This window comes from Cottoperca gobio, chromosome 21 (genome assembly GCF_900634415.1).
Source record: "Cottoperca gobio chromosome 21, fCotGob3.1, whole genome shotgun sequence".
NCBI classification, from domain to species: Eukaryota; Metazoa; Chordata; class Actinopteri; order Perciformes; family Bovichtidae; genus Cottoperca; species Cottoperca gobio.
In genome coordinates this window covers 20,286,041-20,310,704 of record NC_041375.1, presented here as the reverse complement: position 1 = coordinate 20,310,704, position 24,664 = coordinate 20,286,041, and the positions used below count along the sequence as shown (strand labels likewise).

Below are 24,664 nucleotides of genomic sequence, written 5' to 3'. Positions count from 1 at the left end.
GGGGGGGGGGGGGGGGGAAGGGAGGTGTGCATGCAGAAAGCCTAAGAGGAACCTCAAAGAGGGCAGATGCTAGTTTTTAAGAACACTGCAAGCCCTCCACTGCCCCTAACCTTGGGTTAAGCATAGCCAAAGGCAGTGTGAACTGTGAGGCTGCCACAGTCATGCTCTGAAACTACAGTATATGGCTCTATAGCACAGTCAGCACTAACGCATGCTTTAGCCCCAAGGCAGTCACACAAGGACAAGCACGTATGGACACACAAACACGCACGCACAGAAATAACCTTTACAATGACTGCTCACTAATCAACATACAGAGATGGCAGCCCTGGTTAACCTTTGAACTGCCCTCCCTGACAGAGGGCCTCAACTGGCCTTGCACAGCTCACTAAGACAATGATAAACTAAGGGGAATGTCACAGTATGGCCAGGACGGTAGCTAGACAGCATTTATATCATTCTGTACTTTGTTGTAAATGCACAATATGCCAATTTCATGCAGGGTTTGTTCTACAGGCAGTTCTTAATATTGCAGCAAGGGAATAAAGACAATGGCCCTTGGGGGTTTATTCCTGCGTGGATGTGAGAACTAAAAGTATGTTTGAAATGTCTGCATATAAGAAACATTGGTCATAATGACCTCTCTCCAGCCCACCACCAACACGAGCCCAAAATATCCTGTACTGTATATACACAACACACACACACACGCACACAGAAAAGTGTTAATGGCCTCACCTGAAGGGCTCTCTGTTCACGGCTCAGTTTGCTGGAGTCAGCATACAGCTCAGTGGTGACACATTTAAAGCGGTCGCCAACGTAGCCTGAGGAGTTAGCGATCCTCTTGGCCAGACTGGATCTACGAGAGCCTTTAGGTGAGGAGAGACTATCCTCTTCATCGTCCTCATCCCCTTCTCCTTGAGACTCCCCTAGGTCGACAATACTGTCTTCCTTTTCAGTCTCCCCCTCATACACGCTCTCCTCCTTCACCACATCTGTGCAGTGGTGTGAGAAGTGAAGAGCTCGGCTGTCTCTGTCCCCTTTGTCCTTACCAGAGCTGCGCTCCCCAGATGTGCGGGCACAGCGCAAGGTGCTCTGGTCATGGTCTTCGGGGTCTGGGCTGGGGCTCTGTTCCTCCGGGCTCTCCTCTTCTTGGGAGAACAGCCCAGGACAAGTTGGCAATGTGCTAGGTGTCACCCCAGGACAGCCTGTGTCCTGAAGAACTTTTGGTTTCCCAAAGGGAGTTTCTGACTGTCTATCAGTGTGATTGGGGTTAAGGGTGGGGCTGTGTCCCGAGTGGATCTGATAAGGATGGGAAAGGTGGTGTTGGTGTTGGTGTTTTGGCTCGTAGTCAGTCTTTGTCAGACTTTGGTTACTATGACAACATTCATTTTGGTTAACCTTGCTGCTGGTCTCAGCAGAGGGTTGTTTGTGGACTGTTGGGGTAGACTCAATATCTGTGTCTGAGTGTACAAGGTCAATGCAGACAATCTTTTCTCTAGATGTTACAGAGGATGTTTTGCTTTGATTGCCACCCTGTCCTTGTGCTCCTGCTTCCCTATTAAACTTTATTTGGCTTCCTTCGCCCATCTCTTTCCCAATATTATGATCTCTATGGCCCCTGCATTCTTCGACAACTCCCCGGGATTTCTCTTGTCCCCGGAGCTTCAAAGTTGCATCTCCCCTTTCTGCCAGCTTGTCTGAGTGAGTGTGCATCAGGGGATGGGCCATCTCCTGTGTGTTATACGTGAGGTATTCCCCTCCTGGACCAGCTGGGAGGTTATGGTAGGGTAAAGGGTGTTTTGCAGCCAAGTGGGTTGGGTAAAGGCTGTTGCTGCCCAGCAATACTGGGTGAGGATATACTGGGCCTTTCCCTGCAATTGGCAGGGAGTGTAGTGCCATACCATCAGGGATGGGGTAGTGCATGTATCTATTGGCATAGGCCAAGCTGTGGTTCAGGTAAGAGTCACTTTGAGGAAGGTAAAGGTGGCCAGGAGGGTGACCGTTCTCTAAACAGGGCCTCTTGTATGATGATACCTCCTGAGTTGTTTCACCTCTCTTAGTGATCTGGGAGGGCTTCTCAGTTCCCTCTCTGTGGAGGCCCGGATGTTCTGATAGGCTAGGGCTGTGTTTGACCCACTCACCATTAGGTTTGGGAGAAAGAGCCCTGGAGCAAACCAGAGAGGAGTGTTGAGTGGAGGAAACATTATGGTTGGGCTCCCCTATCCTTGGACAGGATGAGCTACGTTGCTGAGGCAGTACCCTCTCCAGACTCTTGTGTTTGATGACAGAGGGCGAGGAGCCTTTGGCTTGTGAAAGGCCCAGGTCTGTGTTGGGCCTTGGGGAGGGGGGCAAGCCTGGTGTGTGCTGTGTACGGGAAGGAGACGGGCTAGGTACAACCCAGGAAGAATGTAAAGTGCTTATCATTTCTGGCCTCTCTGGGACCTTTGAAGAAGTGCTGCTGACCACTGAGTGCGGGTGGGAGGAAGGAGAGAGGGACAGGTTTTCCTTTAGGAGTTCTCGGCTAGGGGGCATTCCATAACGTGCGCTTGATGCTACAGCGTCCATCTTAACTGGGAATCCATTGGGAGGCAACCCAAACTCCAGCATTCTTCCAGACAAATCCAAGGGCTTCTCTGCTGAGTCTTTGGTTGCTTTTGGTTGGTGAGCTGGCCTCTCAAAATTCGGTTTGGAGGGTGACCTGCTGGGTCTCCTCTCAACCCCTAAACTTCTTTGCTCAGGTGCCGCATCTCTTGGCCTAGATTTGTGGCTGGGCCGAGCAGGAGAGGGCTGCTCTGATGCCATGCTGCTTACAGAGAATGGATGAGGAATGGACTGTGTGGATGAGGATGAAGCAGATATTGAAGAAGAGGAAGAGGTGGGTGGGTGTCCTATCCTAGCGACTGGCCTTTGTAAATCCAGTGAATTGTCAATGAGAGCAGGAGGTGGGGGAGGTTGGGGGAGGCGAGAAGATGCATGAGGAGAAGAATCAGTAGGCAGACTATTATTATTCCCACCATTGGTGCCACTAGTGCTACTAGTATTATTGTTGTTGCTAGAGCCCTTTCTAGAGGGAGGTCTGCTTGGTCTGCTGCTCCTACTAGGGGACCGGTCTCTTTCTATAGCAGCCTGATGGTGCTGAGGATGAGGGGAAGGTTGGTGAAGCTGCTGTGCAAACTGAGGCGCAACACCAAGCCCCTTGTCCTGGCAGTGTACCAGTGAGGTGGGGGCCACTGTGACTGCAGGAATCCTCATAGGGGGCGCCACCAAGGGGGAAGAGATGGGGGAAGGAGGATAGGGTGGCATATAGTATAGCCTCTCAGCAGCAGAAGGGTTAACATTGCCAGTTGCGTAAGCCAGATGCTGGGGAAGATAGGGATTGGGTTGGCTGAGCAATGAGGCTTTGTACATGTTTAACGCTGCATACTTGGATGTGTCCATGAAGGGATACATGCTCGCTTCAGGGTAGGGGCTGAGCCACGGCAGACGGAGGTAGCTGCCACCAGCACCTGCTAAACCCAGCTCAGATGCCTTTTCTCCAGGCCCTATTCTGCGTTCCAAGCCTAGACCTTCAGCTCCAGGAATGAGCATAGGCTTGTGGAGACTTGGAGGCGGGCCCTTGTAGAGGCCCAGGTATCCATTAGAGGGCTTACGACTGTCCATAGAGCCATCGGGCTTGTAGATGAGCTCTGGAAGACCATCCCTGTTATAAGTGATGGGGAGGGAGTGCGCCTCTCGGCTCTTCTCTGCTGGCAGTGCTCTGATGCCCTGGTATACAACCCCACCATGGAGACGAAGACCATCGTGCATCAGAGTGCCTCGGTCCAGCCCCATCGCTGACAGGGGCGTCAACCTTGCATCCACCTGCAGCAAAAAGGGATGCCAGAGAATTAAATGTAACCATCATCAGAGAAATCAAATCCCTCAAAGAATTGAAAAGTATGACATTAAAAGCAGGAACTTTAAAACAATTAGTGTTAAACCATGCACAAACATATTTCTTAATGTTCCAGGTTAGTTGCGTGCATGCACATGGTGAAAAAGACAAAATGTTTATTACCAGGCAATAGTGACTAATGTGACAAATGAGTGTAAACAGTACTAGGACGAGCAAGGGGACTTACCATGTTTTGTGTGATGTGGTTCCCTTGTCTTAGTTCCAGGTTGGTTTGCGTCTCAGCATCGACATCACGAACAGATGTTGCCCTGTGGAGATGAGTTAACAGTTAGCAGTCAGTGTCTTGGCTCTTCCACACACACACACACACACACACACACACAAAACGTACAGACACCACAGCTCTGTTGTAATCCCACTGCATTAAAAATATTTTTTAATAAAATTTCCACAAGAGGAATTAGAACGAAATCAAGTGTTGCACATGTCTTGGTCACAATATACATTACAGGCAGTAAGGCGAAGGTACAAAGGAAAGAAAGATGACAGCATTGTGAGCTAGTCAGCCTTCCTTTCACTCTCACACATACACAACTACACTGAAGTAGTCAGTGGAGATGAAAGCACTGTGTGGGCTCCCCTCCCCTCCCATCCGTCAACACCCCTCAGCAAAACCCCTGTCCTCCTCTCCCCCTCCTGTGACCCCCATCCTGCCCACCCTGTGGGCTAGACGTGCATTGTGGGGCTTCGTCTATTCAGTCACGTTCCCCACACACTGGTTTTTCTGTGCCCTCTTTGACCTGCTCTCTCGGCTGCCTCAGCCAGCGAAGCGAGGAAAGATTATACATCAGAGACCACTTCAGTGGGAGACCATTTAACGCCCCGCCAACACAGAGCCACAGATCAACAAACACTCACACCAACAAATACACGCAAAAGTATAGTATGCAAGAAAGAAAGAGACAACTATGTCAAATTTACAATAAACCATATTTAGTTTGAGAAGGAATAACATAAGACTATACATGTATGAAGATAAAAAAACATAACCACTGAAGTGAAAATTATGTTTATTTTCTTCTTTTTTTTTAAACGAGAAATAACAATAAGCATAACAAATAAAAGACACAAATAATTGATCTTTAACATTCAATGTGCTTTTATCAGTAGGGTGCTGAATTTAACAACTATTACAATAAAGATGAGTCTTGCCAGGACTAATTAAAAAAAATGGTTTTAATGTATTTTCTGCAATCCCTCCAAAATAAACTGGACAACTGCACACATTTGGTATTAATAAAATATTTGAGTACAAATGGAAAAATGGAGATATCACTTATGAGCCTTGGTAAGTCATGTGACAACTTAATTCTAACAGAGTGGTCTGCCTACATTTCAAGAGGCCATTTCAAAAAGTGCCTTTTAATAGTAAAAGTAAAGCCTTGCAGTGTTCGGCAGAGCAGAGAGCAGCAGAGAAACACGGCTGCTCGATCATCGCAGAGAAACGCCTCTGAGAATGACTGCTGCGCCGCTGGCACGCCACTTTTATTGCTGTGACCTGGGGCCCATTAATCAGCCTGTTGCGGGCCCCTCGGCACGGCTCCTCCCTGCCCCAGCGCTACCATCCCCCAACAGCCCCCCTTGCCTCAGCTCCCTGGGGCCAGTCCTGCTTTAACAACATCCGCATCTGACGGAACTGAAACGGTGTGCGTGCGTGGGTAAAGCTGCTACACTAAAGCTATGAATGAGCTTACAGCCACGTGCAGGCAATGAGTTTCTGCAAATTACAGACATTGTTGAGAAATCGCATCAGTACCGTTTCCTTCATTTCCTGGAGCGACACATGCTCCTCTCTGTCTGACACACACACACACACACACACATGCACAGTGGCTCCTCTTGAACTGAAAAGTCTGCACTCCGTGAGACCAAACACGATAGCCTAATAAAAAAATAAGCGTTTTACTCAGACACTCAATGACACGCGGCCTTTAAGGACATTTCTGTTTAACCTAAACGAAACCTTCACCGCCAATATAATGACATATCTGTCCTTGGCATAAACATCTGTATTACTTATCCAGAAAAAAAAATGAAGAAGAGCAGGGAGACAACAGAGAGAGGAAATTATCTGTTCTTGAACAGATCAGCACAACAGAAAGACAGTCTGGTGTCTTAAGGCCTGTTATTACGTCACAACGTGCCCACACTGTGCTGATGACCGAGTAGTTTGCTCGGACAGGGCACCTGTCATTTCCATGAAAATAATAGTAGCCTAGTCCAGAGGAGATGAGAGGCTGCACCGGGCCTCAAGGTCAGGATCAAGCACTTGACTGCACACTGCATGCACCGTTGGGAATACGACTCAGCCAGTATGCGTGGACCCCTGTAGCGTCTGAACTGCACACTGAAAAATGATGCGAAAATGCATGTGATAAAAGGTCACCATCACCAACCCGATAATGCTTTTGCTAAATGCAGCGAGTACTTTAGAAGGAAATGGGTGTACAATAATGTTACATTAGCCAGAGGCTATCTGTCGTCTTGGACAGGCATCAGTTTTACTCAGAAGGCCCTATTTTCATTAATGATTACAAACATTAATAGAAAATAATAGGAATATTGTTGATTATTAGATTGTATTTCATTTTATATGCATAGGACAGATTTGATTAATTCTTTTTGATGCATGTTTCACAAGGTTTTTTTTCTTCCAATGCCTGTGATTTTCTTAATTTATGCACGCAATGCATTTGTAATTTAGCCAATAAAGCCACAGCATTATATTTAGACTTAATTACACTTTTGTGCAAAAGAGTTGCCTACATTGTAAACCTCACCTCGACAGCGAAACAACATGAAAGTATGAAAAACAGCTTAAGAAATGGAGGCTACTTTAGTCATCAGTCAAACCCAAAACCTTGTGCCACAGCAGATCAATAGGCCTGCAGACAAGTTACTACAGGAAACTATGCAGAAGATTATAGGGAACCATCTGGAAAGCTTGCGTTTCTCACAATGATTAAAACAAGACATCATAGGTGACAGGGACTGGGAGGGATGGGAAAAAACAATACACAGAAAAAAACCTCACTCCTCTCAGGATGTGGGCTTGCTACTCTCACGTGCATGGAGAATCAATCAACAGTGTTTAGTGAAAACTTTCCAAATATTTATAACAAATTGCAGTGGGTTTTTTGATAGTCATATTTTTACCTAAAAAAATAATTAGGGGAGTTGAGGGGTGCACATTGAAACAGTGTTTGTGCAAGATTCACGTCAACAAAACACCCTGCATTTGAAATATCATGTTTAGCATTTCAGTGAGGTCCAAACATAAAAAGAGCTTGTTGCCTGTGTGTTGTCTTATCTGACATTAGTATCCCATAAACCGGATGCCTTGAATATTCTGGGGGAGAAATCCTTCCGAAATGTCACATTATGAAGGACAGGGAAGGGGGGAGAGAGCGAGAGAGATAGGGAAGGAGGAAAAGGCAGTGCGTGTTGACGCTCATCCTCGCTGCTAAGAATAGTTTGCGCAACAAACAACTCCCGACGGCCGTCCAATCCATCACGCTGTTCGGCGGCAGCAGCAGCAGAAGCAGCAGCAGGCAGGGGGAAGGGGGAGCGCAGCGGTCGGAGCTGCATTTATAAACCAGACCGCTGGAGCGGAGCCCCGACGCGCGCCATTAAACAGAAAACCACCGGGTGTTTTTAGCGGAACCTCATATAGCTCTGTATTTCGGCATTTTAGAGAGGAAGAGCCAACAAGGGCAGAAGGACAGACTGATAAAGCGAGAAGAATTAAAGAAAACAAACTCGCTTATCCCTCTTTTCCTGTTTCTGACGACAATTACTTGAACTCTCCGTGAACCGCTGCATACACACCGGCATCGCTCATCATTTCCACCGGTGCTGAGGCCTCTCTATTCCCCGTGCGCACCGGTAATGTGTGCGTGTGCGTGTGTGAGAGACGATGGAGGACGGACGATGGAGTTGGGAACGTGGTTGTATCCCCACTAGCAGCTTCCACTCTTTAAAAGTTGATAAATTACCAACTAGGGCCATAAAGCATTCATAAATAAATACCTGCTGTGTTTATGATCAGGTTTGCGAAAGTCTGCTCGGTAGTATAACGGGAAACCGGGAATGTGGGTCTTGCTGTATAAAGTGAGTGAAGGCTCCCTCTCGCTCTTTGTCCCTGGAGCTTTGCCAGACTCTCTGAAGCGCAGAGCTCCGTACAGCTCTGAAAAAATGCAGTGTGACGCAGGATAATCTCCGCAGCGACGGGGGTGGGGTGGGCATAAACAGGGATTAAATGCGCGCGCGTGCACACACACACACACACGCACACACACACACCACGTAATGCTTGTGTGCGCCCAAAACGAAAGGGATTCTGCGCACACTGCCGCTGAACAACATAGAAATCAACGGGAATAAATATTAGCAAAAAACACAAAGTGCGGACTAAAACTACAGCCTGACTATCAAGTACACGGCCTCAGGGCCTCACTCTCGCCAGCATCAACACCCAGCATTAAAGAGAGAGAGAGAGAGAGAGAGAGAGAGAGAGAGAGAGAGAGAGAGAGAGAGAGAGAGAGAGAGAGAGAGAGAGAGAGTGGAGGAGAACGCGTGCCTAATTTTAATTGTTATTGATTATCAGGCTGACGTGTGCCAAATGGTCCAATTGATCACGTCAATGTAGACTCAGAGTCCAGTATGGAAAGTAGACCTACTGCTTCTCAGTGTAGTTTCTGATACAACAGAAGTTTCCAGATTGAACTGCTCAGATAAGATAAATGCTGTAGAGACACACGGAGCTGCTGGTGGAGCGCTGAGCTGGAGGGAGCCAGCGGCGTCTCCTCAGCTGTCACATTATTAGCGACCGAGCTGTAAACAAGGGCCCCTCCGTCCTCCGGGCCGCTGCACAGCCGCATGCAAGTCGGTGCACGGTTCAATTCCCCCCCCCCCCCCCGGCAACACGGCCATCAACAACGGCGACATTGTGAGGCCCCCCGTGCTGTCACTAGGACCCGGGCGGCGGCTGCTGAACTGGCTCTATTCATCCCAGGCCAAATGGGGACTAAATGGCCCTTTATGCCACCAAAGGACCCGATTGTAATAGGGATGCGCATGTATGAGTCGGCCCGCGTTTACCGGAGGTTTCTTGACTTTCCTTTGAAATGATGGCGTTGCTTTCATGTGTTGGATGTTCCTAATGAAAGCACATTACGCTAAAGGACTTATCCCCCTACATATGACCCCCCCCCCCCTCCCCCTCCTTCTATATGGGATGAATAGTCTGTTTAAAGAGGAGGCTTAATTATTGGTGGCGTGTAAAGACGGACTTAATTAGGGTAAATTAATGTCAGTTTAACAGGTGCCGAGTCAGTGTGAGGTAAACCGAGCTTCCACACCTCTGACACGGCCTACATTTCTAGCTTTTAAAAGAGGTCACACGATACGGTGTGAAAATTATACTGTTCTCACAAGTTGAAGTACAAATAATGATTTACTAAAATTATACTTCAGGTGTTTACTTGGTTTGGAGACTCGACTCGAGGTCAAAAGCTTTAGAACCAACATGGAGTGACTGATGTGCCATGCAGACGGCAGATAAAACATTTCTGCATTGAAGACAGTTGCTGTAATAAACTCCTATCGCCATCACCCTGCTGCGCTGCCAAGAGTCTGTGGGATTTCGTCAGATAGATCGATGCCCGAGGCACCGAAATCTAAAAACAAACGAGGAGGCCCGATCAAGACTGAGCCTGCAGAGACTCAGAGGAGGGAGGGGAGGTTCCGTCATTACCCCGCGGCTAAATCAATCTGTCGATAGGCCAGAGCAAGGTCAGTAAACTACATATAATCATAGTGAGATTTACATTCTAGTAACAGATCCTGTATTCGTGTATCATGTCATCTAACATGTATTCATCAACAAAACGTCCAAATGTTGCTTCTTGACACATGGTTAACAAACATTATATAGAAGAGAGGAATTAAATAAATAAATTAAACCTGGATTTGAATTACCATCTGTGCGTGATCAGCTGCAGACATATCAGTTTTAATATGCCAGACTTTGGTTAGAGAATAATGTTAGATGTGGTTCTCAGGGGCCGTAATGACCGCCTGTGTGCCGGTGAGGCAGTACTGGTGACCGACACATCTCTGCGGGGAAGTGATCCGTGCGCTCCAGACCTCGTCGAAACAAAAAGCTTTGTGGAGCGCTGAGAGAGGAGGAGGGAGGGAGGAGGGAGGAGGGGGCAGCTCTCCCGTTTCATCGCGAGGTCCCGGGAGGCCAGCACGGAGCATAGCTTCAATCAAACCGTGACGTCTCCTCCGGGAGCTTCGCAGCGCCTGGAAAACCGATCTCTCCTCGGCTCTCTGCCGTGCCTCCGCTTTTGTTCACACGCACCTCGCTTCAGCAGCGAGTGCAGCGCCGGCAGCGACGAGACTGTTGTTTTATATCCAGGCGAGAGCGAGAGAAAAAAACAAGCGCGACAACAATAAGACAGACCTCATGTCTCCGACTGGATATTAAACAGAACACCGGTTTTCTTTTGACGGTTTTTACACATTTCCCTGCCACACTAGAATATGTTTGATATGCAAAAGTGGTCTCGTGCTGTTCTCTCTAGCTGCGTAACATTCCCCGCGTGGTGCTTATTGAGTCCAGATAAGGAAAGCGGACAAACAGAAGGTTAATGGGCTTAAAATGGAGGTGGTGTTGTGTGGTTATCCGTGTAGGCTACACATCAGCAGCCCCCCTCGACCACCCCATGGAGCAACCACGCTGACATATCCACTGTCACATCATTCAGAATGACAATATGGCCCAGCAGGCACGAGGCTGGCGATACCTTCAGGTGCACCTTCCCCCTCACAGAAAAAATCTTTCCAACAGTGGATTTCGCCAGTAACATTGGGCTCCTCTGATGTTAAAACACGTATTCATACATCGATTGTGTGACTGTACGTGGACAGACGAAACCCTTTTTTGTTTGCTGGACCAACCTTGATCGCCACTTTAGACAGCTCATGGGCCTGAGCAATAAAACACTGTTTTTGCAAGAAGTGTGAAGTCTTCGCGCATGAAAAAAAAAGAAGAGAAAAAATCTCAGCATGTCAATCTATGCAGCCCTCCCCTTCGTGTTTTAACACCTGGAAAACAGATCAGTCCCACACTGACTTCACAGCGCACAGTGGAAAAATGATGCGCAAAACAGTCCGACGGGGTACACTATAAATAAACTCGGCCCACACAAAATGTGAAGTATTTGTTTGCTTCCACAACACGCACCACTTGGCGAACAGCATCCATTAAGAACATATCAGATTTAGCAGTTTAAAAAGCAAAGAGTCACGAGCCAGGCTATCTTCGCTATACAGTTTGAGAGTTATTGTGAGGCAGAGGACAAGGAGGTATCTGAAGGCAAGAAAACAAGATTACTTTAATGGTATAGCTGAATATTGTATATATAGTGAGGCATTTATAAGACCAGTCATGATGATAACCCACTATTGTGACACAAACGGTCCACCTAAACCTAATAATCTGACTAAACCTTTTAAAAATGCCACACACACACACACACACTTCAGCAAAGGTCCACATGTCATTATTTCCACCAAAACAAACTAAATTCAAGGGAAGTGGAGCAATGCTTCATCACAGCACGTTATTTGGACAGTTTGGTAAATAATTAGCCATATGGTTTTATGGATCATTGTTCCAAAGCTTTAAAGTAGGAACAGTGATCCATTTTTCCACCATTCTTTAAAAACTACGAGATCAACTTTTACTTTAAGTAGATGTAGCCTATGACACGCTCATTTACCTCACCAACCCAATGGGGACTAAGGTTACATATAAATACAATTAAGCTTTTATTCTGCATCGAATACCCCTGAAGTAGCCTCCACCCCCCACCAGTTAATCCCTCTGCTCTGTTCCCCTGAACGGTCCCAACACGAGGTCCTGCTCTCGTAACCTGCACGAGCGTCAGCCGCCTGCGTTTTGAGCGATTCTCTTAACTGTACGCGAATTGGCTGCCGGGGCTGAAGTGGTCTTTTTAGTAGCTGCTTCCCCCACTAAACTCGCCAATGATCTGGAGCCAGCCAATATGAGGCTCATCGATCGTCCTAAGAGAGCGTCCCCTAATTAGTGCCTGCATGGCTCCAGGACAGGCAGCAGGCGCAACGGCACGGGAGGAAAACTCCCGCGATATGAGCCCGTTCTTCTGCGATGGAGAGTGTGCTCCTGACAAAGTCATTTTAAGACACAACGTCTCGGTTAAATGCTGCTTTGTTGGTTGTGAAATGCTGGCTACGCAGCCCGCAGAGGAGCTTCAAAGAATCGCTAGGAAAGACTCTTCAGTTTGGAACACTTCCAACGCGGCTTGCAGCACTTATTTCAATTAAACAGCAACTTTACGTGGTTCATACTGATCGCTGCCGCCCACACACTGGTGCAGGGGGAGGATGACTGTACAAGTTGTACACAAAATAAATGTTTTAAAGTTGATAATGGCAGCTAGAAATTAGTGGACTGGATTAAAGTGGGTATACATTCGTAAAAGTTCACAAAGCAATGAAGATATTATCGTGACCGTTATAAGTGTAACTTTAAAAAAACGATTTGAATATTATTAAAGAGTCTGGGGTGACACGTTCTCCCTCCGAGAGAGTCGATCCTAACTCGAGCTACATGAATCCTCCGTGCGCAGAAGATATTCCCCCGCAATGCAAAGACCAGTCGCACAGCAAGGCTGCGTGCGAGCAAGAGGGGAAGAAAACATACTGCAGCGCAAAGTCATATCGGAGAACACCTGCAAGACATGGTGGGTGTGTGTGTGTGTGTGTGTGTGTGTGTGTGTGTGTGTGCGTGCGTGCGGTGGCAGGGTGCCAGAGCGGTTTCCATCAACAAGACAGGAAGGTGAGCGGTGCAGTCCCGTCTCTCCCCCCCCTCCCCACACACACACTACCTTTGGGACTGATGAGATGACTGATCAACGTCCACTCTCTCTAAACAAAGCCCCCCCCCCACGCACACACCTCCTCCACGAACACGAACACGCACACACACCTGCCACGCCAACAAACACACACACCGCGGGGATGCCCTCCAATTGAACTGAACCGTGGATAAACGGAGCAGCATCGCTCGCTTCCCTTTGGCAGGGCGAGGCTGGATTCCGTAACCTTGTTTAGCGCAGAAGCTCCGTGTGCGCGCACGCACACGCGCACATACACACTCCCACCGTCGCCCCACAGGCTCTCTCACACTTCGTCACTGAACAGAGTGCGAAAAGCCTGAATATTCACCATCGAGGACGGCGCCACTTTCAAGTCCGCTAATCTCTGGGACGTCCTTCTCACCTCCCTCCAGTTGACAGGACAGTTGTAAAAAGGCCAAGCTCACGGTCGGATCATTCTGTGTGTGTGTGTGTGTGTGTGTGTGTGTGTGTGTGTGTGTGTGTGTGTGTGTGTGTGTGTGTGTGTGTGTGTGTGCGCGCGTGTGCTATTTATCAACCACATGCCACTGCCCCGCCGAAACGCACAAAGACCACCCTATGCGCTATTCTTAGAAGTGGCCGATCCTCTCTCAGTCTCTGCGCACAACACCGGGCTATCGCGTTTGCATTCAACCATACAAGAAGACTGTCTCTGATTTAAAAACACACTATAGGGAAACACCGGATCTTTTAAAAGACATCTTGGCTGTTGTGGTACTATTTAAAAAAAATAAAACAGAACTGTGCGTGTTGTGTCCTTGTTCAGGAGATTTCACATCGCCAAAGACACATGCGAAAGAAAATACATGTCGATTTGTCATCGATTGACTCACCTGGTTAATTGGTGCTACTTCTAACCGTTGTCCGTGCGCCCCAACTCACGCCTTTTTCCTGTTTTTCCAAGTTAACTAGGAGGACAGCGATCCGTGCGTGCGTAGACAAGCCCGATTCACGGTCCTGTCTTGCTGGAGACACACAATCCCGGACGAAGAAAAAAAACAACTAAAAGTGTCTAACAGGTTATCCACTTGTCACGAAACAAATCAAGTCTCGCATGTAAAGCTCTCGGTCCTTATTATATTGTTTACAGGCAACTCTCATCCATTACCCTAGATTTAAAACGGACTTTTCTGCTGCTGCAAATGTCACTTGGGTTGCAATAAAGCAACCAAACGATCCTGCGCGGAAGAAAAACAAACGTCAGAATGTAGAGAAATCCACAAAAGAAAATCCTTTAAGGTCCTTCAAGTCGGAGAGCCAATGCGCTGTGCGGCCCGGGCCCCCACAGGACACAGGTGGCGAGGTCGGCGGACTAGCGGAGAAATTAATTCAGCTCAGCCGTATCTCGCAGCAGCGCCATGTTGGGTTTCAGCGGAGCACGCCGTCCTCGGAAAAAGCCCCTTTCTCCTGCTATCCGTCACTCCATGTCCTCTCCGATACCGGAATCCGTGTCTCGGAGGGTTTGCTGAAGGTTATTCCGTGTAGCTTTTCGTCCCGCGTTTTGTTCGAGGAGCGGAGAGAGCACCCCGGTTCGCACCGAGTACGCACGGAGCTGTACGGGGAGTGCCGCACAGAATGGATGAACGCTGCCGAGACCGAACGACTCGCTCCACTCCCACTCGCGCAGACTCTACCCAGAAGGCCAGTCGGGAGACCGCAATTACCATAAGCCTCCAGCGCACGGCACTGGCTGCGCGCGCACGCACACACTGAGACACACAGAAAAACACACACGCACACACACAAGCTCCGCTGAAACTCCAAAACAAGAATACGCGAGGTTTTAACAGCAGAAATAAGGCTGAAAAATACATTTGAAATAATAATAATATATATAATAGGCTAAATGATAATAATAATAATATCAATATAAGGCTAAAGCAAAGATTTAATACGTTTTTTCAAATAAGGAAAACATTGATTAGACTAAAGGGAAAGTGCACAAATCCAGAAGATATGTTGACAGAGAGACATACACATATATTCCCATATAAAATATACAGTTTGTTATAAATTGAGTGTAGGTGATGGAGGACGGCAATAATGTACAATATAACCGATTGTGTGTTGGTCTTATTAATAATAATTGTTGTTTTTGTACCATGGCCCCCCAATTTCATTTACAATTTTAGTATTGTTCATAGTTTGTCTACAAAATGTAGACAGTGAGACGCAAATTAAATGTCACTTTTGTTTTGACCAAGCCAACAGATAAGGTAAATCTGTGAAGCACGAGGCAATAGAGAGGGGGAGAGAGAGGGGGGGGAGAGGGAGAGGCAGCTCAAGGCTGGGGCACATCTGTTAAGGCTCCCATGTCAAGTGAAGGAGGAGGAGGGAGGCTATGAATATCAAGCCTGAGGTGTGTGTGCATCATGTGCCTGCATGTGTGTGTGTGCGAGTAGGAGAGAAGAGAGAAAAGCCAGCAGACAGACAGACAGAAGCAGAGTAGGAGTAGGAAAAGAGAGGGGGACTTGGAAATGGAAGGTCTGGCTGCGTTCACCACAGCTGTTGAAAGTAGGAATTAAACCAGACAGTCATACACAAACAAACACAAAGCTCACAAAGCACTCGCATATGGACGCAGTCAAAAGCAAAGCTCATCTTGAAGGGCAAATCATCAAAAGGTTAGGAGACAGGCACAAAAGAAGTGAGCGGAGAGAAGAAGAGGATCCTTGAGATGAGAAAAAAGGGAAAGAAGGCTGGGTGCATTCATGCACGGCATTGAGCAAAAACTCCACTTTCTCTCTCTGCATCATGCATCTGAGTTTCTGTGACAAGCACATTATAAAGCTTTTATTCACACTTAAATGAAATCAGGGTGAATTGCTGAGCATGATTGCTCTAATCAGCCCCACCCTCTGCCTTCTCATAACTGGGAGTTGCCCACTACGACCACAGCCACTTAACCACGAGGCAACCGTCATTAAGCCGTTATGATGAACTGTGTTTTAATAAAGCCAAACTCTCTATTCACTGGTTCTTATTTATACACTCTTGTTTTTTGTTTTGTTTTCAGACAACTGACAGAGCATTCAAAAAAAAGTGAACGAACTGGCACCTCTCCAGGTACCAGTCCACACTCTGTACTCGGTCCCTTCGGGGACCTGAACTTGATACCCTCCTGTTCCCAAGACAAGTCCCGACAGACATAGCTGCCGCCCCAACAAGTCCCCTGACGGGTTACGGTAAAGTCACGTTCAGACAGACTTTAGCCTGAAAAATTCTTAATTTGAATAAGGCCAGTCTATCTGCCCACAGAGAGGGCAGTATTTCAGTATTTTATTCATGATCACCAAGCCGTCTGAAAGAAGAAATCATGAATGCAGGTTGATGAACGCAGCTGTGCTGTGTTATCGGCTGGTTGGACTTTTTAAAATAAGTGATCTTGATTTTACTGCCACACGGCCCTGGACCAGCCTCAGGTCATTGTTCTCCCCGTTCACAATAAAACACAAAATCAGCTATTTCAGATTTATCCATTCTGGAGATGTTTTTAAAAAGCTTAATTTAAAAAGGAAAGTCAGTTTAGAGAGGTCAGAAGGCCAAAACAGAGGGGAACAAAAGGTGCATTTTCAAATTCAGTGGGCTAGAATAGTCGGTGTTTCACACACTCTGTAGGGACAGTGTAATATTCAATAGACTTTCTATTTAGGTTTCAGGATGGTGACAAAATACATCACAGACACAGCCTACTGCCACACTTTCATATTCACTTGGTGTTGCTTTGTTTATTTCCTCTCCATGCATAATGGATATGTATCCTAATAAAATGGTGATCAAATTTAGAGCAGCATTACGTAGCTCAGAACATACAGTCTAAAGATTTAGACGCGTCCAACAAACTCAAGACTCCAAATATGCAGTCTTTAGAAGCTGACCACACGATGAGAAGTAAACAACGGGCATGAACAGAGAGAAGGCAACCAATTTTCATTTTTTATGTGGTCACACAGTGGCAGCTGGCACACGATGAGCTGCACTCTCTGCAGTCTAAACAGCCCGGTTTGGTCCTTTTGTCCATACAAATATGCCAACATGTATTTCCCCGGGAAGGATACCACCATCTTTAGCTTTGGCAATGTGAAGTGTCATGCTCTACACATTTAGCCACAGTGCACCATATGTCCCATGCACTGCCCAGAGTGTTGCAGGTAGGATCTAACCTGGCAACCCTGCACTACCAACTGTTATTACTTATTGCTAGTGTAAATACTGGGCCACGAAGAGATTTGACGTGCCCTTTCAGAACTGTCAGCAGCGAGGTTTTTAGATGCAACCTGATTGTCTCCTAACAGTCTGACAGAGGCTGCTCTGTTGTGTGCCACAGTTTAATATAAAGTCACCAAGAAGTCAGTCAGGAGGATTATTTCTAAATGCTGAAAAAAATTGTCTGCTCTTAAGCAGCTAAAAAACAGACTCCTGCTGACGTCACACACAACTAATAACCACATTTAAAGGTCAGGCGGTAGATGGGCAAAATCACAGCACAAGACACCGGGTCTTCCTCCCCCTCCTGCTCTGACTCAGAGGCAGACGGCTCTCACCATCACTCACTGGAAAACTGGATTAGGATGAATATTGCTCTGAAGAACTGCAGGGCAAACCAAGTCTCTGACGCTCAAACACAAAAACACTGGGACAGAAAAAAACACCTATGTTGAGAGTCTGAGGGAGACACACAAAAACAGGTCTGGAAAGCGAAGGCAGGCTTTTTTTTTATGGCTGCACTTTTACGACTGTGTGTGAACTTTGTGGTTTGAACAGCGAGCCCGAGAACAGCATGTGCCATTGAAAACGCTCATGTTGGATAATGGTGACGACAAAACGTGCTTAAAATCTGAGATCCCGTCCTCTACTGTCATTCTACGTCATGCATAGGTGCGTGTGTCTTGTATAAACCAAAACAGCGTGAACACACACTCATGCGTGCACCCCGGTGTAGAGGGAGCCACGCTCTGGGAGGTCAGTGATCCAGCCATCTGCTGCTGCAATCAGACACTGAAGCGGTGGCCTGACAAACAGACACACACTGTATTCAAGGCAAGTTTACATAAGCATACAAACATACACACTTTCAGTACACATCACGCAAATGTACACATGCTGTCCCCGAAACAGACACACACATTGCGAAAGGGCTGACTGCCAACACACAAGCAAGCACAGCGTTGCATTCTCTCTCTCTCTCTCTCTCTCTCTCCTCTCTCTCTCTCTCTCTCTCTCTCTCTCTCTCTCTCTCTCTCTCTCTCACACACGCGCGCACACACGCACACACACACACACACACACACACAGAGAGTCGGCAGGCTCAGATTGCAGGAAGCTCTTTGCACGCAGCTCAGTCCACAGCAGCCGGTACTAATCAGCACGATCCACCTGCAGATCGTTATGGATCGCTTACACCAACTCACACACTCACAAACACACACACACTACTTGCCTGAACACTCACTAGCACGCACAGGCTCGGACACGTGCACGCGTACAATCAATAGACCTATACTTAAACTGAACACGCTTTTAAAAACACTCATGATGCCGAATATGCTCACGATAGTGTGAAAATCAAACTGTTCCCAAAAAAATGTTAATGGGTACTCATTGTATATTTATGATAGTCAATTGTGACTTTATAGTGAGCCTATCAATTGTATTAAATCAATTTTATAATCTAAGATTCATCTCCAAAGCCTCAAGGTTCATGCAAGCACTTGCAAATCCCTTGATACGCGCTGCTGAAATATCAACACAGCATCATTTTCTCCCTCTGTGTCACACAAACATGAAATCCCACACGCACGCACGCGCAGGCAGGAACAAGCATGCACCCCCACTGGTGTTGTAGGGCTAACCGGTTCCCCACAGGCGCGCCACGCTGCGTTAGCGCGGCCTCACCGGGGATAATTACAGCCTGGCGCGGCAGGGCGAGCGTGGCTCCAAGCCAGAGAGAGAGAGGGGGGGGAGAGAGTCAGAGGGAAAGAGAAGAGAGAGAGAGAGAGAGAGAGAGAGAGAGAGAGAGAGAGAGAGAGAGAGAGAGAGAGAGAGAGAGAGAGAGAGAGAGAGAGATTATTGGAGCAATGAGAGGCCTATAGATTAATCCCTAATCAATAGGCTGCTAAATTCATCGATGCAATCAATCAGTGGGCCCGTGACATAATATAAGTAACGAGATCAATCACACTTCCTATTCCGACCTTGTGGATTTCCATAAATGCCCCCACCCCCCTCCAAAATGCGCGGACAAAAAGCATTGAACAGTTGCGTCTTTTTTTTATAGAATAAAGATTAAAACCTTCAAACGAACCTTATCTGAGAGGAAGGAGAAGCTGTGGCGGCTCTCAGCGCAGCACAGCACAAGAAAGATCTCTCCCCCTCTTTCCTCCCTCCTCCCCCTCTCGTCTGTCGGCCTCTGTCGAGTTCCGCTCATAACCTCGCCACCCACCCTCCCAGTTCCCCGCCTCTCCCTGCTTTCCGCTGCTGGCGCGGAGCGAACACACACACACACGCGCACGCGCACACACACACACACACACTTACACGCAGAGCGAGGGAGACGCACACCCACCTCTTTATAGCTCTCTCGCTCTGACACGCACCCACAAGCATGCACAGCCTTGCGCACACGCACTCACGCACGCACACACACTGATGACACACACACACACACACACACACACACACAGAGGCAGGCAGCGTCAATAAAAAGCCCAGCGCTGTGAGAGGCCGCCGGCACTCAACTCCCCCCTCCTGCCACTGCGATTAGCGGAGGCTGGCTGGCTGGGGAGAGGCGCCCCTCTGTTATCTGGGGCGGTGGCAGCCTGTGTGTGTGTCGAGAGAGAAAGAGAGCGAGAGAGAAGAGGGAGAGATTAATTTAACTCTTTCGGGGCTGGATCGCAGCGCTTGAAGCTCCGCTCGCTCCTGCACTCCGCTCAGGCAGCAGCAGCAGCAGCAGCACAGCCGAGCTGTTATTAGACAGGCAGGACGCAGGAGAAGGAGGGACATTAAACACACGACACCGAGGTCAAGTCCTCGGTAATATTTCAGGGGGAGGGGGGGTCTACAATCGCGCACATAATAAACATGTTTTAAGGCTGATTCTGATCATTTTCAGACATTTTTAGAACGGGGATTTCGTATTCTCCACCAGAGTGACCGTGTATTTGTATCCATATTTAGACTAGAGGTTAAATTAGTAATCAATTAGTCGATCAACACCAAATTAATTGCCATGATTTTAAAAGTTGACTTATCATTTGAGTATTTTTTTCAAGCGAAACATGCCGAACATTTGCTGTAGTATTATATCACAGTAAACTGAATATCTTTGGGTTTTGGGCTGTTGGCTGACATTTGAATATGTCACCCTGGGATCTGGGTTTAGGGTGATTGGCATTTTTCACAATTTTCTGGCATTTTATAGTCAAAACAACTAATTGAAAAATTATTCATTATTCATCATTCATTGAAGAAGGAAAAATTATGTTAATTGCAGCCATAATTTAGACTGTGATATAGGGAGATAAAATATAATTGAACTGTTAAATTAATAAATTGAATGTGGAACGCTTTGGTTTTTGGTTGGAGACTTAAAATCTAGGTGGGTGGGGGGGGGGGTTCTGCCGGGGGAATTTGAGCTCATGAGTTCAGTATTTCTGAAATCTTGGCTCCGGCCCTGCATGTAGTGCGATGGCTGCCACTTTAAGTCACAGTTGAAGCGTCTAAGATATATTTCTTATGTGTTCTACAGCATCATGTTGGTGTTGAGATGCCTGTTTCACATCAAAAGCCTTTAAAAGGTCTTTGGAGGCCACAACATGATCACCACTGTAATATAACCGCTTGTAAATTGTTGCGCTTTGAAAACTTGAATTTTGTTTTGCTACCCGAAATGCAGCTCCTGCGCGATTGATCAGTGTTGTTCAGCTCTGCTCTCAGATTCAAGGTCAGTGTCAAGAGGGGAGTTGGGAATCCTGAGAAGCGCATGAGATATCTTTTCAATTACGATCATTGTGTAACAGAAGAAACTACCTGGATATGCTGTGGTTTATTGTACATTCCAGTTTATTGTATTTTGAAGTATTTGTATTTACCCACCTACTGACTGGAAGGATTAACGTGTGTGGGGGGGCCCTGGCAAAAATGTGCTGCTGTGCCCCTAATTACCAAAAAAAGTGATTGACACGTGGTGAACATGGAGCTTTTGGGGCGAGGAAATGGAAAACAGTAAGTAGCTAAACCGGTTTTTTTGGGCACAGATCCTGCATAAAAAGATGTATGGCAAGGCTGCATGATTATTACTGATATGGTAAGTTGTTCTCATTGTCAACAAACCCTATTGTTGTTGTTGATTACAGACACATCAATGAGCCACTCAATTGCACAAGCTGACACATTTCTTCATTTCAATGAACATGACCTCTGTAGTATATTTTGCAGCCATAAATACTCAACAAGGCATGTGTATTAATCCACAACTTAAAATAGTCCCCAACAAATGCACTATTCACTCCTGAGTAAAGGTCACTAAATATACAGTGCCCTGTTTTTTTTTAAATTAAATTAAATAAAAAACATTACATATATTTGTGAGCTGTAATTAAACATTAAATTCTTCAGTTGGAACAAATGCGTTGAGTGCTGAGTGCCACAGACAGGGAAAGAGAGTTGAAAGATGAACACATTGTTGGTTTGAGTCTTTCATGGGATTTGTCGAAACGTATAGAATAACACCTTTGAGGCTGCAGCACATGGGCTGAACCTTAACTCTTTGCAAACATGTTAAGCTTACGTTTTCCATGTCTGCATATTATTACAAAAAAAAGGCAATTTGACACATGTTTGCAGGCCTGTAAAGTTCCAGTTCAATACCAACAGCCCAGAGCAAAAGTAGGTAATTAAAACATTTAATGCAAAAGGCTACACAAGAACTTCCAGTCAATTATTTTATATTTTTAAGACATAATTCATGCCGGCTGTAATCTCCCCATTAACCTTCTCCAGCCTTATAGTTACTGTAAGCAGCGGGTGAGCTGAGTTTAGGAGGGGTTATACCCTCCACCACATCCCCGCCTGTAAATACTGCTGGGGCTGTAATAAACAGCAGACAAGGCTCCCGGTGGAAGCTGCGCAGAGGAGCGACAAACACCAATCGGGCCTGCCTCGCTATCGCTCCGAGGTGACAGAGCTCCGGCTTGTTTTTCAGTTTCTGGGCTGCTGCTGCTGCTGTCGCCTGCCTCCCTCCCTCCCTCCCTCTCTCTTTCTCTCCTCTCTCTTCCTCTCTCTGTGCGTCACAGCTAGGTCATGGCCGGACTCCAACAATGGCTCCGGTTTCTCGAGCAACATGCACACGCGCAAACACACACACATACATACACACACACACACACACACATATACACACATATACACACACACAAGCACCAGGAGCACACAAACACAGATCTGACAAATGATAGGGTGGCGAGGCGAGGCGAGCTAATAGTAGGCAGTGTGTGCCTGCCGACATGCCCGTGGGCCGCGGGTGTTAAATTGTATCCAATTACGGCGCATGCGACGATACGAGGGGGGGAATAATAATTCTTCTTGCGTGACAGGCAGATTCACTTATTTCCCGGGCTCTTTTTATTGAGGGGGTGCGGGGCTTGAGACGTTCAAGCGTCTGCGGGAGAGCTGTGGAGGAAAAGTCTAGTTTTCTGGAGGGCATGGCGCCCATATTTCATTAATCAAAATACAGTTAACCAGATCTGGAGACAAGGTAGAGGCCAGCAGGGTCAGGCCAATAATTAATATCCATTATTTAAGCAGCCCAGGTCTAAAAGACAGTTGCACATCCACACACAACGTACACCTCATGGGGAGGCAGGGAAAGTGGCATCAGGGAATGAAGGATTACATCAACGTGAAAATGAAATAAACATGCCCAGGCTCAGCTTTGTTATGAAATGTCTCTCCTGCTCATTTATTTGATGGAGTGCACAGTCAAGTAAAATCAGCAACAGTGCCAAAAAAAAGGGTAGGGGCACAGTGCGTGGGTTATACAGTAGTGGGAACTGCAAATCTAAAGTTGCACTCTGGCGTCTTTGAAGACCAGCAGAAAAGTAAAAAAACTCAAGGGTAGAAAGGGTCAAGTGTGGGTTCATTAGTTCAACTTGTCAGAGAGGCAGCTGACAGCCGGCAGCTCGCACCGACAGTGATGAAACCACCACGATGTGTGAAAAAAACAAATGGGCTGAGGTTGAATATAAAGCAACTCTATTATCCTGCCAATCACACCTCGGCACCGCTGACAAGGGCCATGAGGTGATGAACCATCAAAGGCTGTTGCTATGCCATGTGTGTGTCCCTGTTTCCAACCTGTTTTGACAGGCACCTCAGAGAGAGCACATGTGTGTTTGTGTTGACTGATGAACAATACATGTTTTTTAGTTTTAGACCATAAGGCTATATGTATTGGCTCTGCACGACTGAGGAGCAGCAGGTTTGGACCGAACTTCACATTCAAGTCCGAGGCACGTACAAAAATAGAGTATACATTTAAATATATATCGTACATTGATAAATACAGTATAACAAAACACATGTAATATTTCATACAAAAACAACGTTTCAAAGTAATACTTGTGCGAAAGTTGCAAGAACAATAATGTCATGTGCAAGGAGAAAAAACAGGAAAAAACGAATACTGTGAGATGAGGGAGAGACTCCTTTAGAACTTATTTGTCCTGTATTTCCACTGTATCCCACCTCCCCCTTGAAAAGTGTTCGGAACCGGGATCAATCACGGCGTTAGATGCTTTCACGTCTGACACACAGGGTGCTTTTTTTAAAAGGCCTGCTTTCCACTTCATCCTCTGCAGAGAAGTGAAAAGGTAATTGCTGTGAATGCTAAACTAACACCTTGTTATGATTGCCTTTCAGCCATTCTTTCTGGGCTTTTTTCTTCCTCTTTCATTTTTGTGGTATGCCAAAACGCTGCAGAATGTCAAGAAGGCAGTGCAGAGAGGGGGAAATTGTTTTAAGACCTTTGGGATGCAGCAGATGCCTTTAACATTAGGAGGATCTTTAGAGCCGATCGTTTCTTGCTCCTCTCTCGTGGTAGTGTTGCGGGGAGCTGCAGCTCTGCTCAGTATGTGTGTGTGTGTGTATGTGTGTGTGTCTTTAGGATATTAAATAGTAAAGGATGGGGATTAATAATGGAACCTGACAGCTCATCTCCGCCTTCTATCTTCCCGACTGTCCCCCCAATCTTCCTTTTCATTCCCTCCCTACCTCTTGTTCCTCTCTCTCAGTTTCTAATCCGCTGCGTCTCTCTCTGGCTGTGACCCTTGTTCATGCTCCTTTCCTCCAGCTCCTTGCCCTCTCTCCTCTCCCACCCTCTCTCCAGCTCTCTCTCAGGGCCCTCGGTCTTTCAGGGTCATGTCAGGAGAGTAGAAGAGCACGTTGGTGTCATCGTCGTCGTCATCGCTGAGGTCGACCAGGTCAGCCTGTGTGTAGCGCACCGCCCCGGGGTGGTACTCTCCAATCAGAGTCCTGTCACACAGTCTTGACTGCAGAGCCAGCTAGAAAACAGACACACACAGCGTTTCAAATTAACACACGCGACCGTGTACTGGTGTACAGAGTATGTTCACACTAAACCGGCTAAATTTGAAGATTTCTTCCCCTCCCCTCCCCCCCTCTTTGTTTGGCCTTTCATTCACACTAAGCTGCTGTTTTACACACTCAAAAAACGTTTCCTGGGTTG

At 46.9% G+C, this 24,664-nt stretch overlaps 2 protein-coding genes across 4 annotated transcripts in view; both read right to left on the bottom strand.

Annotated features, from left to right (window-relative positions):
- The window catches only part of bcor (BCL6 corepressor), a 31,994-nt gene extending 17,429 nt beyond the window's left edge, over positions 1 to 14,565 (bottom strand). Inside the window, exons 1-3 of one of the 3 annotated variants that reach the window (XM_029459035.1) lie at positions 13,755 to 14,565; positions 4,125 to 4,206; positions 739 to 3,864 (exon numbers count right to left, since the gene is read on the bottom strand). In XM_029459035.1, the coding sequence (XP_029314895.1) occupies positions 739 to 3,864; positions 4,125 to 4,127 (3,129 nt within the window). In that variant the 5' untranslated portion in view covers positions 4,128 to 4,206; positions 13,755 to 14,565. Of the gene's footprint in view, positions 1 to 738; positions 3,865 to 4,124; positions 4,207 to 6,090; positions 6,238 to 13,754 lie in introns of those variants that run through there. The other 2 variants (XM_029459032.1, XM_029459033.1) reach the window with 2 other exon arrangements.
- Positions 14,566 to 22,851: 8,286 nt separating this feature from the next.
- The window catches only part of LOC115026591 (cyclic AMP receptor-like protein A), a 41,337-nt gene continuing 39,524 nt past the window's right edge, over positions 22,852 to 24,664 (bottom strand). The window contains exon 13 of the mRNA XM_029459463.1: positions 22,852 to 24,479. Within this exon, the coding sequence (XP_029315323.1) occupies positions 24,312 to 24,479 (168 nt within the window). The 3' untranslated portion in view covers positions 22,852 to 24,311. The remainder of the gene's footprint in view (positions 24,480 to 24,664) is intronic.